Source organism: Polypterus senegalus, chromosome 6, assembly GCF_016835505.1.
Source record: "Polypterus senegalus isolate Bchr_013 chromosome 6, ASM1683550v1, whole genome shotgun sequence".
NCBI classification, from domain to species: Eukaryota; Metazoa; Chordata; class Cladistia; order Polypteriformes; family Polypteridae; genus Polypterus; species Polypterus senegalus.
In genome coordinates this window covers 110,022,701-110,036,123 of record NC_053159.1, presented here as the reverse complement: position 1 = coordinate 110,036,123, position 13,423 = coordinate 110,022,701, and the positions used below count along the sequence as shown (strand labels likewise).

The following is a 13,423-nucleotide window of genomic DNA, read 5'->3' as shown; positions in this document are numbered from 1 at the left end:
GAACAGTGTGGTTTTAGTCCTGGTGGCGGAACAGTGGACCAGCTCTTCACCCTTAGCAGAGTCCTGGAGGGTGCATGGGAGTTTGCCCGACGGTCTACATGTGTTTTGTGGACTTGGAAAGGCATTCGACCGTGTCCCTCGGGAATCCTGTGGGGGTGCTCGGGAGTATGGGGTACGGACCCCTGATAAGAGCTGTTGGTCTCTGTACAACGGTGTCAGAGCTTGGTCCGCATTGCGGCAGTAAGTCGAGCCCGTTTCCAGTGAGAGTTGGACTCCGCCAGGGCTGCCCTTTGTCACCGATTCTGTTCATAACTTTTATGGACAGAATTTCTAAGCGCAACCAGGGTGTTGAAGGGGTCGGTTTGGTGGACTCAGGATTGGGTCACTGCTTTTGCAGATGATGTTGTCCTGTTTGCTTCATCAGGCCGTGATCTTCAGCTCTCTCTGGATCGGTTAGCAGCTGAGTGTGAAGCGGCTGGGATGAGAATCAGCACCTCCAAATCCGAGCATGGTCCTCAGCCGGAAAGGGTGGAGTGCCCTCTCAGGGTTGGGGGAGAGATCCTGCCCCAAGTGGAGGAGTTCAAGTATCTCGGGGTCTTGTTCACGAGTGAGGGAAGAATGGAGCGTGAGATCGACAGGCGGATCGGTGCGGCATCCGTGATGCGGGCTCTGCATCGGTCTGTCGTGGTGAAAAGGAGCTGAGCCGTAAGGCAAAGCTCTCAATTTACCAGTCGATCTACGCTCCTACCCTCACCTATGGTCATGAGCTATGGGTAGTGACCGAAAGAAGTAGATCGCGAATACAAGCGGCTGAAATGAGTTTCCTCCAGGGGTGTCTGGGCTTTCCCTTAAAGATAGGGTGAGAAGCTCAGTCATCCGGGAGGGGCTCAGAGTAGAGCCGCTGCTCCTCTGCATCGAGAGGAGTCAGATGAGGTGGCTCGGGCATCTGATCAGGATGCCTCCTGGGCGCCTCCTGGTGAGGTGTTCGGGCACGTCCAACCGGGAGGAGGCCCCGGGGAAGACCCAGGACACGCTGGAGGGACTATGTCTCCCGGCTGGCCTGGGAGCATGGGATTCTCCGGAAGAGCTGGAAGAAGTGCCGGGGAGAGGGAAGTCTGGACCTCTCTGCTTAAGCTGCTACCCCCGCAACCCAACCTCGGATAAGCGGAAGAGGATGGATGGAGGGATGGATGCTACACATTCCTCTCGATTTAAAGAGACATCCTCATGTAAACTTATTAAAAATAAATGCAGTCGTTAAGCCAAATTAGATTGGCTGTCATTATTACAAATGTTACTCACTTTGACCATATGAAAAGTTAGTAATGATGAGAGGTTCACTCATATCTGAAGCATAATTGTGACTCTGTAACTCATGGGCATATCTGCCTTCAGGGTGACTTTGGTGGTGCATGCCTTGGGACCCTGGTTGCCAAGGGGCCTTGGCATATGTGAGAAAAAAAGCAATTGTGTTATTTTTCTGTCTCTATTTTTACATGTACACAGTTGCTCATACATTATATCTCCTTCCCTCAATGCAGTGTTTAAGCAACCACCACCCTCCCAATTTGAGTTGACTCTTGTCATTCATTATACACCCAGCTTTTTTTTTAATAACTAAATGAATTCAACAGTCACCAAAGCATATAAAATACCCAGTCAAAGCTGGGACATTAGTCATAAATATTGTCTCATTGCAATGCAAATGTCAGAGTAGAACTCAAGCTCTATAAAATACACATTGTGAGAGATCTCACGTCAGATCTGGAGGACATCTCCTAAGATATATCCAACATACTCCTGAGGAATACAACATGGAAGAAAATGGCAGCATCTTTCAACGTGCACTTTCTATACTGGCAGCCAAGCGATTTCTTAATTAGAGACACCGACTCTGCATCTTATTACTGATTATTAAGGGTTAAATGTATGTAGATAGGTATTTTTCTCTTTTTTATATTAAGCAATATAAGTATTTCCAACGCATCGCCTATCTTTCTATAGGCCATTTGTTTACATATATCTGATTCAGTATCAAGCTATACTTCAGTCTAAAAATGAATATGGTTTCCATCTATTTTTAAAAAGCATGTAAGTGCTTTATCATGTCTGATACATGCAGAATTAATTTTATAACATTACCCACCATATTAAGTTCATTAAACATGCTCACAAGTTGGCCTAAGTTAGTATGAAACTTTCTTCCCCTTCTCCGACTCCAAGAAGCACACTGTAACTGCACTTCGTCTTAGTCCACTTGGTTTGGAGCTCTGGGGCAAACTACAACAGCGTTAAACCCCAAAGTTTGTCTTGTTAATGTAAATACTTTCTAAGAACAGATGAATACAGGATCAACCCCAGCTCAGAGCACACTGCAACTGACCCCACCAGTCCAGACTACCACACTATTCAGTGAAGCTGAATGATGAGTCTCACCTGCACAGATCAGTGTCAACAGTATTTATACATTCTAACACAAGATATACGCTACACGTAGAACATGCACAACTGTGATGACATATACTGTAGCTCAATTCACTTACTGAACAGACATCTAACTAAAAACAAAAATAAAATTATTAGTAATCACTACTGACCTTCTGTTTTAATTCCTTTCTGCAGCACTGAAATACAGAACAGAGCTTATCCTGCTCTGAATTCACACAGTTCAATTTAAATCAATGAAAGTGTTCAAAAATCCTTTTGTCAAAGATGGAGGGGGGTGGCACTCAATTTCTTCTAACAATGGCTCCAAGCCTGGTTTGTAGACAAGAGAAAACATGCACAAAAACTGGACTTTGCCCACAGGCCACAAACTGATGACCATAAGTGTACAGCATGAGTTAGACAAGTAAAACATACTGTCCAGATATATAGAAATAACCCAAAAACCGAACAAAACACAAAGGTTGGAATCATTGATACTCTAGTGACCTCTCTGTTACACTAAGAAATGAATAATATGCCAGGCTTATTGGACAGCCAGTTGGATAAGCAGTGGTAATGTTATGTGTTCCACTTGAGTTTCTGTGATGTCAAAGACAGGGTCCATGAGACTTAACTACCACAAGTCTACATGACTGCACAGACACGAGTGCAGTCATCCCCTTTGTTGGATTTACAGCACCTCACATTAAAATGATCTGAAATGATCACACTACTGTTCTCTGTTACATTAACAGCATCACCTAGAAACACCATTTATTAAAACAACCACTGGCCATTTACTTTATGCAGTGTGTACCAGCATAACTCAAGTCACATGTTCAGCTATAAAGATACTCATGTTTGGTGGGGCTTTTCCAGCTTTGTTTGAAAGGCTTGATACCATCTTCTGATTTGAGGTGCTAGGTCTGAAAGTAGAGTTGGTGTAGTTCTTGTCAAATTTTGAGTTCTACAGGTAACCTTCATTACAGAGTCTACAGAAGTAGATTTGGTTTCCTTTCTTGTGCTATCAGACTAATCGTTTCAGCACGATTATAAACAGTACCAAATATGATTTACTTGTCTACCATTTCAGTGCTTTGAAATTTAATGTGTTTATGGACAGCTTTACTGCAGGTATCGTCAATTTTCTTAACCTTCTCTTTCCAAGGTGTGAAAAACAAAAGAAAACACACATTAGACATCTCAGAAGGTTTTCATTCTACTTTTTACTTTTTAGTCTATCCAGCCATAAATCTCTTATTAATATCTGACCATTTAAAATGGAATGGAGTGTAAAGTCCTCATATTTGTCTGTGATTTGAGCAGGACAAAACCATATGACATCCTTCATCATCTCAACTGTGGAAGCCCATTTAAGATCCAAGTTTGAAAGATCGCACAATAAGTCAAGTTGGCTAGAAGGCACTGAAAACCTTAAATTCTCAACATATCATTATCAAACTGCATACGTAACATTTCAAAACATTAATATTACTACGTGTATCTCTACCAAATATTTTTATAAAGCACTTTTCACAGTACAGAAGAGCTTTGTACTTCAAAACATAGTGGAAATGGCCACACGTGAGAAAAGTTCATAAAAATGGTTTAATAAATTGTCACATTTTAGATGTTTAGCTATTTTAGTTGACAAAAACATTAAAGCGACATCAAAATAATGTAATTTTTACCCACTAATCACAGCCATGGAGAATGGCGGCATGTTGCATGTTGTTTGGATATGTTAATTACCTTGAACACATGATAACCCTACTACAACTACTTTTAGAACATTTTCTGCTATGTTTTTCTTTCTGTATGGCGTTTGTTGTCAAATGAATGACTGTCCACTAGTTATAAGCAAAGAATGTGATGACATTGAAGCTTGATGTGCATCTGCATCTTGGTAGGAAGGTCTTGTGTGCAATAATGAAGACAATTCTGAAGACCACATGCTAAAAGATCTCAAAGCTTTTTAAAAGAATAAGATTCAGCTGAAAAAATAATTCTATTACAGCTATATTTTATAAATGTACATTTTATTCAACACTACAATGTCAATCAAAAAACAGCATTTATCTAATTTTTATGAGTATAATGAAAATGGAAGCAATTTGAAACACACAGTACATAGAATGGTCAGCAATCTTTAAAAATCCAGGAAAAGTATAGAGAGAAACAACAATATTCACTACACGTATTTCAAATTCATGTGAGGCAGCCCAAATATATTAATAAAATGTACAATAAAATTGGCAAATCTCACTGTAGAAATACAAGGTTAATTGCACATTGACATTTTTTTAACAGACAGAATCAAAAACATGTACCTGAATTCAGTTTATTTTTTAAACAGGTGCTGATTCCCAAAAATATATATTATGCAAAATAAAAATAAATGTCTGTTCAAGTTTGAAATATTGCCCCAAAATTAATGACATGCTGGCAAGTTTATATTCACCCATGATGTCCTTCAAAATGACTGATTTTCTTTTAGTAACTTTTCAATTGTTAAGTTCTGACTTACGGAAGAGAGATGCAAAAGGGGAAGTAAATCACATCCTGAGGAAAACACACAAACTCTTCTGCACTAATGAAAATTCTTAAGTTGATGCATTCAGAATTATTATATAAGAAAATACATAAACATTTGAACACAGCAATGCATTTAATAGAATTACTACAGAATGACAGTGTGCTGACATTAGTCAAATAGTTTCCAAATATTACAAACAAAAAGGGTATTATTTTAAATTACTGAAGGAGATTAGTTAAAGAAGACTGAGAGCTGCTGTCTTTTTAACTTCTACACTTTTTAAATGGAAGTAGTGAACAATCTTTATTTTACACTCACTCTAAGACAACAGATTAAATGATCATTCATCTGATATTTTATGAGTTTTCTTCAATTTCATTGAAATGCTCAATATTTTTCAGATTACACATCTATTAAATATCACTTAATTACTGAGAATATTACCTTACCTGTAATTGTGACGATAACACATTGAGCCATATAAATCAATTTTTTTAAAAGGACTTTATCTAAATATAAATATTACATCATACTGTTAAATAAGTGATTCATTTGAAATTCTAATGAGGGAAACATTTTTTCTGTAATGCATTTCAAACTTATGAATCTGCCTGGAAATTATAACTTTATCTATAGATATTTTATTTTGCACAGCAAATATGCTTTAAAAATATCTGCTAAACTGTGTAATAAGCTATTGTGTATATCGTTAGTTAATGCTTACGCTGTATTTCTGAAACCCAAAGAAAAGAAGAAACAATAAGAAAGCCATTCTATACTCAGTTACCTGGTATACTTGTAAGTGGTGTTAGCACCTAACCGCTTTCTAGCACTGCTCAAGTCCGCGTTTGAAGGAGTAGTTTACCTTGGACTACAACTCACATTTCAGCTGTTGAACAAACGTAAACCTTACTTCTAATACAAAATGCAAATGTTCAAATATTTTTTTACTTATTTACTGAATGCTCTGTCCACATTTCAGCTACGTATATGCAACCAGGTCTTTGGTGCACCTGCCAGGTCCTAAATGCTACGTTGACATCTGGCACAAAGTACACACTTTATGTTGAGTTACTACAACCATAAATTTGCTCAGTATCACACAAGAATGTCCATATAAACCGTCTGACCAAAAAAGATGGACATTTTGGAAGAACGTTAAATAGATCAGCTATAGTGTTATTAGTGAACGCTTGCATTTTTAAAATTTCTTATTAGCAGACAATATTGCCGAAATGCTTGGTCTGGTGAAATGTCAAAAAAAATGAAAATCATTAATGTAAATCAACACAATAGTAATAACACCAAGAAGAGAGGGAGAAAACAAGGGGTGTCTAAACATGTCTTAAAACAGAATATGGCAAATGATCTGTGACAGCAAGATTTATCATAGAAAAATCGTGTTGTTTGTGTATTATTTCTTTTTATTTCTGCATTGCTGAATGTATTTAAATAATTACAATTTGGAATAATACAATTGATTCAATTAAACCAAAATGGAGACAATAATTATGCATATTTACAACAATTCAACAAGTGTTTGTGTTAATGAATGCAAGTAATACTTTATTGAACTGTGTACATTCCTGTTCAAGCTATTGGGATTTTAACTTCAAGAATGAAATTAGTACTTTGGTTGAATCTGCTATTTGTCCAGCTTGCTATAAAATGCTACATCAGCTATGGAAAATGCACAAAATGATCAGATAGTGTGCTTGTTGCTTCTCTTAGACATACACAACAGTAAACTAATTCTTCAAAGCCCCAATATAAATATTACTTTTCAATGGTACACTCATTGTATTAGCTTTCTCATTGTCACACTGCTTGGATGCTAAGTCAAACAGCATCCTACCAAGGACAATACTTAAACATATTTATTTTGATCATTTGTTGATCACATCAAATCACATGCAAATACACACCAATCCAATGGTTCACACCAAAGCACTATGGCAACAGAAAAATGGCCTTTAAAGCCAGGGTTATTGTGTTTTTTTAATGTGAAAGAAGGCCAAAATATTACGTCTTTATTGTTATTCCAAATTCATTGTTATACACAAAAAAAATTTGTTTAACCAATATTATGTCATTGTGAGCCTATGTTACTATCATTAAAACTGTTGACAAAAAATGAAAATATATTACAATATACAGGATCAGAGAACTATACATGTATATTGTATTCTGACACACTAACCACTGAGTCGAGGAGACGCTCTTTCAATAACCATACACTATATGATTTTTCATACATGTTTACTAATATTTCTAAGTGAACAGGTTTCAGTTAGGTACGCACAGCTTGTTGAGATTTTGTTATGCTGAATAAACTCTCCTTATTTCTTACTATACCATCAACTTGCATAGAGCACATATGGTACAATATACATACAGGACCGTAACATCATCCAAATGTATGGACAGCTTTCATTCATAACTGAAATACAAGCACAGACATTCAAATTATAGCTACAATTTCAAGCAAATAAAATAGAACAGATGTCATTACTTTTCAATAAACTAATTGTACCATGTTTTGCTTATTGCTAGGTACAGTAAAGAAAAGAAAGACCCTGCTCTTTTTACAGAATAAGGAAACACATAATACATTAAATGACAAAATACATCTTATTTAAATCTGCTAATGTTTATGTTTTAAAGAATTGAAAAATATACAGTCCTTCATGGAATATACTACAGTAGTTAAGGGTCCATAATAAAACACAGATGGCTCAAAGGGAGTCACACGGACATCAGAGCTCCAGTGGGAATCAGAAATAATTAGCAGGCTCATGTCCTACATCAATATCAAAAAAGACTAAAAGTAAATTAAATACAACATCTGCAATTTTTTTTTCTTTTGTAGTATTACAGTACTGGAAAATAAACTCCTCTAGCAAAAAAAGGCTAGAACACAGTTAATAAAAAATATGCTAAGGAAAGTGAATTAAAAAGTACTGAATGGTTTAAAAATATTTAAATAAATTATTCGAAAACTTAAGAGCCACTGTGAATAATATAACAAAGGGAGTTGGAAGGAGGATTTTTGATTGATGGATTTTTTTTAAGGTCTAGTGGGAACTTCTTTTCACGTTTACTATGGTGGAGCTATGAAAAGTCTCATGCCTTTGATGTTCCTGAGCAGCTAACAAAAATGTTTGCTGGTCAGTGAAATATCACTTCAATTTTGAACTTATTAAAGTCTGAATTGGTTCTGCTGGGTTTTCTTTTTGGCATGATAAGTTAATGAGGGCAATGTCCATCTGAGTTCAGATATAGCCCAAGAAGAATAACCTCCTTTGGCAGGCAGAGCTTTGGAAGAACAGACATTCAGGCACAAGTGGACAGACTTCACAAAAAAAAAAAAAAGAAAGAAATCGGGAACCCATCCATCAGAAAAACTGTTACACTGCAAGCTCATACACTTTTGAAAATAAATAAGAAAGTAAGTAAATAAACTGATAATTATAAAGCATCCCCTGAGCCACTGGACCTTGCCAGGCTGCTAGCGCACTTTAATTACTTTGCATGACGTGCTTTAGTGTATTAAATGCAGACTGGCTCACATAATGCTGCAGCGGTCCCTGCGCAGGGCACCTTGGAAACGAATGGTTGTATGCACATGCTTGCAGTGGCCACAGCCCACACTCTTGAGTAGTTCACTAAAGAGCAGCAGCACATGCCAATTGTACTTAGCAGAGCACTCGATATACCCACACTTCCAGTTCTTCTTAACGAGATTGGAGACATTCCGCCGTGGGATGACACGATTCCGCTGCAGGTCCCTCTTGTTTCCCACTATGATGATGGGAGTCTCTGTTGTTCCCATAAGTCTGTAACAAAGGTTTAAAAGCATTATACACAGAAGTAAAATACTTCAATTCTTTCAAGATAAAAATATTAAATAGGATTTTTATCTATTGGTATGGAAAAGAAACATCAGAGATAGGGAATCTTAGTCATCAAAGGCAACCTAATCCATAGGCTTTACCTGCAATCAATACCTTAAAAGAGATTTATTTTTGCTTTAGATTATTTTACTATTCATCATATTTCTGACTTTTATTTTTGTGTACTTTCTCAGTCAGTCTTACATTACATTCATTACAATTCCTTTTACAATGAAACAAATTAATTCATGTAAAAATCATATTAATCCATTAATGATATACAAATCTAAATATGGGCCAAAATAATACTGAACAGAAAAAAACAAAAAATACCACGTGAAGGCACAGAACGTCCAACTTTCAGAGTGACTCACTAGTGGCTGCAACATTATTAATAACTGATTAATAATCAAAAGTAAAATAGTAGGTAACTACAAATATGTTCTTACCTGTTCAACTCAAACTGAGTTACAGAAAACAACCAGGAGCTGCAAGCATTATGTGAACAAATCAGAGAGCTAACTCTAGCACTAGAAAATGCATTCTCTGTTTCCCTATAGAAAGCCTTCTCTTGTAAATGTATACTGGCAAAACTGTGCAGACTCACAATGGACCCTATTGACACTGCTGTCCCAGTACAATAGCACTAGCATTACCTATACTTTTCTTAATGAATGAAAGTTCAAAAAGAAATACCTTTGTCAAGACTACTGCAAAAGTACAAGAGGGTAATGGCAAGCGTAGGGGGTCCCTCACATATTATTGTGGTCCTCTGGGGAACCTTAATACAAAGGTTGAGAAGCACTGCATTATATGGTAACGTTTATATTTCATAGCTGCAAGGAATTACATGTAAACAAAATTTCAAAAAATGTTCCTGCTAATATGTTGGTGTACATTGCATTCAGAAGTATTATTCATTCTTGGGTATCAAATCTTTTTGTTTGCTTTGACTGGGAAGCATTAAACACATCTTAGCTGCTTTCCATTTAAATCTTAAACCAGTGAAAACCCACTCTAAATGCCTGACTTCCCCTTATTTTTTACTGAGCTATACTGACCAGTTTTGATTGTTCTTCCCACATCTGTGGGACTAAAATATCTGGACAAAAACTTATGCAATATATTGAGAACACATGAACTTAATTCTATTATAGACCAAGCCAAGATTCAAACTAGTTAACTGGAACTATTTAGTGCAGTGTGTTACTGTCCTACAGTATTTTTTTAAGTTTGCTTTTTATTTAATTGTGTATGTAAAACTAAATTAGCTGAACATTAATTTCAGCAATCAAACTGAAGTCTAATTTCTGGTCTCTTTTTATATTAGTAACTAGCAAAATACCCGCGCTTCGCAGCGGAGAAGTAGTGTGTTAAAGAAGTAATGAAAAAGAAAAGGAAACATTTTGAAAATAACGTAACATGATTGTCAATGTAATTGTTTTGTCACTGTTGTGAGTGATGAGTGTTACTGTCATATATATATATATATATATATATATATATATATATATATATATACACACACACACACATATAAACATATACCTGCATATATACATATCCATACATATATACATATACACACATATATATACACACACACATATATACATACACACACATATATACACACAAATACATATATATATACATACATACACATATATAAACATATATATACATATACATACATATCTACATATATACATATACACACACACACACACATATATATATATATATACACTCTTTGGGGTGCGAGCAACTGTTGCTGGGGGTGCCAGAATCCATCAAGGAAGAAAAATGAAAAACATTATTTGTACAAAATCTTAATTTATTTATCCATTCCTAAATAATTAAATGGGCAGGCTATTTCGTATCAGTGCAATACGCTGCTTGTTAAAACGGATGACTCCCGCTTTTACGTGTAAGTCTGCGTGGATATTATGAACTATTGTATCTGTTCAAGTTCTATTTAAATTTTAAATAGAAGGAATTTTTATTTAGTAGACAGAAATGTCTTTGGTAGGAATGTAAGTTAAATGTAGGCATCATTGCATAAATTTTTCTTCACCATAGAAATGTAAAGAGTAAATTCGTCTTACATTCTAACCAAAGACATTTGTGTCGACTAAATAGAACTTGAAAAGATATATTTTTTCGAATGTGATCGCACAATTCAGATCGAGTTGATGCGCACTATATCGAGCTCGTGTGCTATTGTGGTTTCGCCTGCGTGCCTCAATAAGTTACCCTCCCCTCGCTCTTACTTTTTTACCGTTCATCTAATGATTACACTGAGTATGGCTTTACCAAAACAATCATTGATGGCGAATAAAGTATCCATTATTCATAAAGCTTCAATTGGTGATCTGTCTTTCTGCGTTAACCGCATATTTTTTCATACGTCTCAAACCAAGGGGATGCGAGGGTAAAATGAATCGGGAAGCGCTGATATATATGTATGTGTGTGTATATATATATGTATATATAATTTTGGGGTCATCAGGCGTACATACTCAGTGCACCCCCTCTCGGGAATCGAACCTCGGCGCTAGAGGTGAAGCCTCTACCATTACGCCACGGCCTGTGGTTTGTCTATTTGAGAGTATGTAGATCGGGGTATGTATATGTGTATATATGTATATATATATACTCGCGCTTCGCAGCGGAGAAATAGTGTGTTAAAGAAGTTATGAAAAAGAAAAGGGAACATTTTAAAAATAACGTAACATGATTGTCAATATACAGTAATTGTTTTGTGAGTGTTATGAATGTTGCTGTCATCAAGGATTTGATTATCATTATTTCTTTCAATCAGGTTCGTATTTGTAGGATGTGTTGTGTTCAAGTTACATTCCGTGTTTGTCAATCGTTGTAAAGATAACAGGTTTCATTCATCGATTTGTTTCTTACTGCATCAATAAACAGCTCGTCTTCTTCTTTATCTGAGACACACTGCATGCACGGGTTTTTTTTTACACTGTCTTCCTTTAGCGGGACATTGACTTTTTCCACCGTGTGCTTTGTTTCCGCAGTAGTTGCACTTATGAATATGCTTGTATGTGTCAGACGCTTCATATTTTTTTGCTGCCTTCTCATTTGTGTAATTCAGTTTTTGTTTAGCACTCTTTGGAACTGTTGCTTTTTGTCTGTGCACTGCATCAGTTCACGTGAGCCGCTCGGTGTACATGCATCGAAGGTTCCCAGCTGTGCTGGTGCCATCTTGCGCGATGTCCATGGCTGTATTTAATGTTAGCTAAGACCCGGCACTTAAAAGTTTCTCTCGCAGTTTCGCTGAGTTTGTGCCAAACACCACCCTGACCATCTCATCTTCGTCTGCATAAGCACAGTCCTTCACCCGTGAATATTTAGTGGCAGTGTTTCTATTGGATTGCCGCTGACGGACGGCCTTATATGGGCAGGCACTAAATTACGTGGGAGGCGTAACTCTGCCTCCCACGGCCATCGAGCAGACGTCTATTATAGTATATGGACGAAAAAATAGGTTCCAGTTATGACCATTACGCGTAGAATTTCGAAATGAAACCTGCCCAACTTTTGTAAGTAAGCTGTAAGGAATGAGCCTGCCAAATTTCAACCTTCTACCTACACGGGAACTTGGAGAATTAGTGATGAGTCAGTGAGTCAGTGAGTGAGTCAGTCAGTGAGTGAGTGAGTAAGTCAGTGAGGGCTTTGCCTTTTATTAGTATAGATGCAAATCATGGAATTTAAATAAAAGTTACTCGCTCTGTTATAGACAAAAGACTGAACACTATTCAGCAGGTTAGCCTTTATTTTAGGGATCAGGAGTTGATGAATCCAGCTTCCACAGTACATACAGACGGAAAACAGATACATGGATCACCTGTTAATAAGAGTGAACTCAGTTGCTTGTTACTCTGTAGGTCAGGTGGAAATATTATTATGCGTTCCACAACAACACTGCAGTTAATGTAACATCTTAATTAGGGATTAATAGATCATCATAGTTGCATGATTTAATCATTGTCAGAGCAGGCACTTAATTTCTAAGTAACCATGATTAAGTGGACCAAAGTTAAACAAGGGATATTGTAAAAAGAAGGTATAAAACCTCCAACAGTCTGATCTTATACTTTAAAAAAATCATGGCTTAATTGATCAGATTCAGAGATCAGTGTTTCTTCTGAGAGACAGTTCAAATTTGCAGCAACAGAAAATGTATAATTGCACACATTGCTGTCGGAAAAAGAAAAAGTCATGAAGACTTTTGCTCTTTCTCTACTTGAGGTGCTTAAATTAGTGGCTTTTAATGTAGTTCCAAATACCTTCCCTAGTAAAATGAATGAATGTATCAGATTCTTGAGGAAAAATCACTTAAAAAGCAGCGAAGGGAACAGCTTTGTGTATCAAAATAGCTGTTCCCCTGCGTTGGATGCTTCCATTCACTTATTCCGAATCTTTTTTTCTATCCCACTATACACTCAAGTCAGCATATAAAAATATTAATTTTAAAATGTTAAATGATAATAATAATAATATTAATAAAACAGCAAAGACATATTCCCATACCACAAGCAGT

The 13,423-nt window shown here is 36.5% G+C and overlaps 1 protein-coding gene across 3 annotated transcripts in view; it reads right to left on the bottom strand.

Annotated features, from left to right (window-relative positions):
• Positions 1-4,492: 4,492 nt before the first annotated feature.
• Positions 4,493-13,423, bottom strand: part of LOC120531385 (ras-like protein family member 10B) — a 52,296-nt gene continuing 43,365 nt past the window's right edge. For 2 of the 3 annotated variants that reach the window (XM_039756757.1, XM_039756758.1), the window contains exon 4: positions 7,319-8,799. In XM_039756757.1, the coding sequence (XP_039612691.1) occupies positions 8,529-8,799 (271 nt within the window). In that variant the 3' untranslated portion in view covers positions 7,319-8,528. Of the gene's footprint in view, positions 8,800-13,423 lie in introns of all 3 variants that reach the window. The other variant, XM_039756760.1, reaches the window with a different exon arrangement.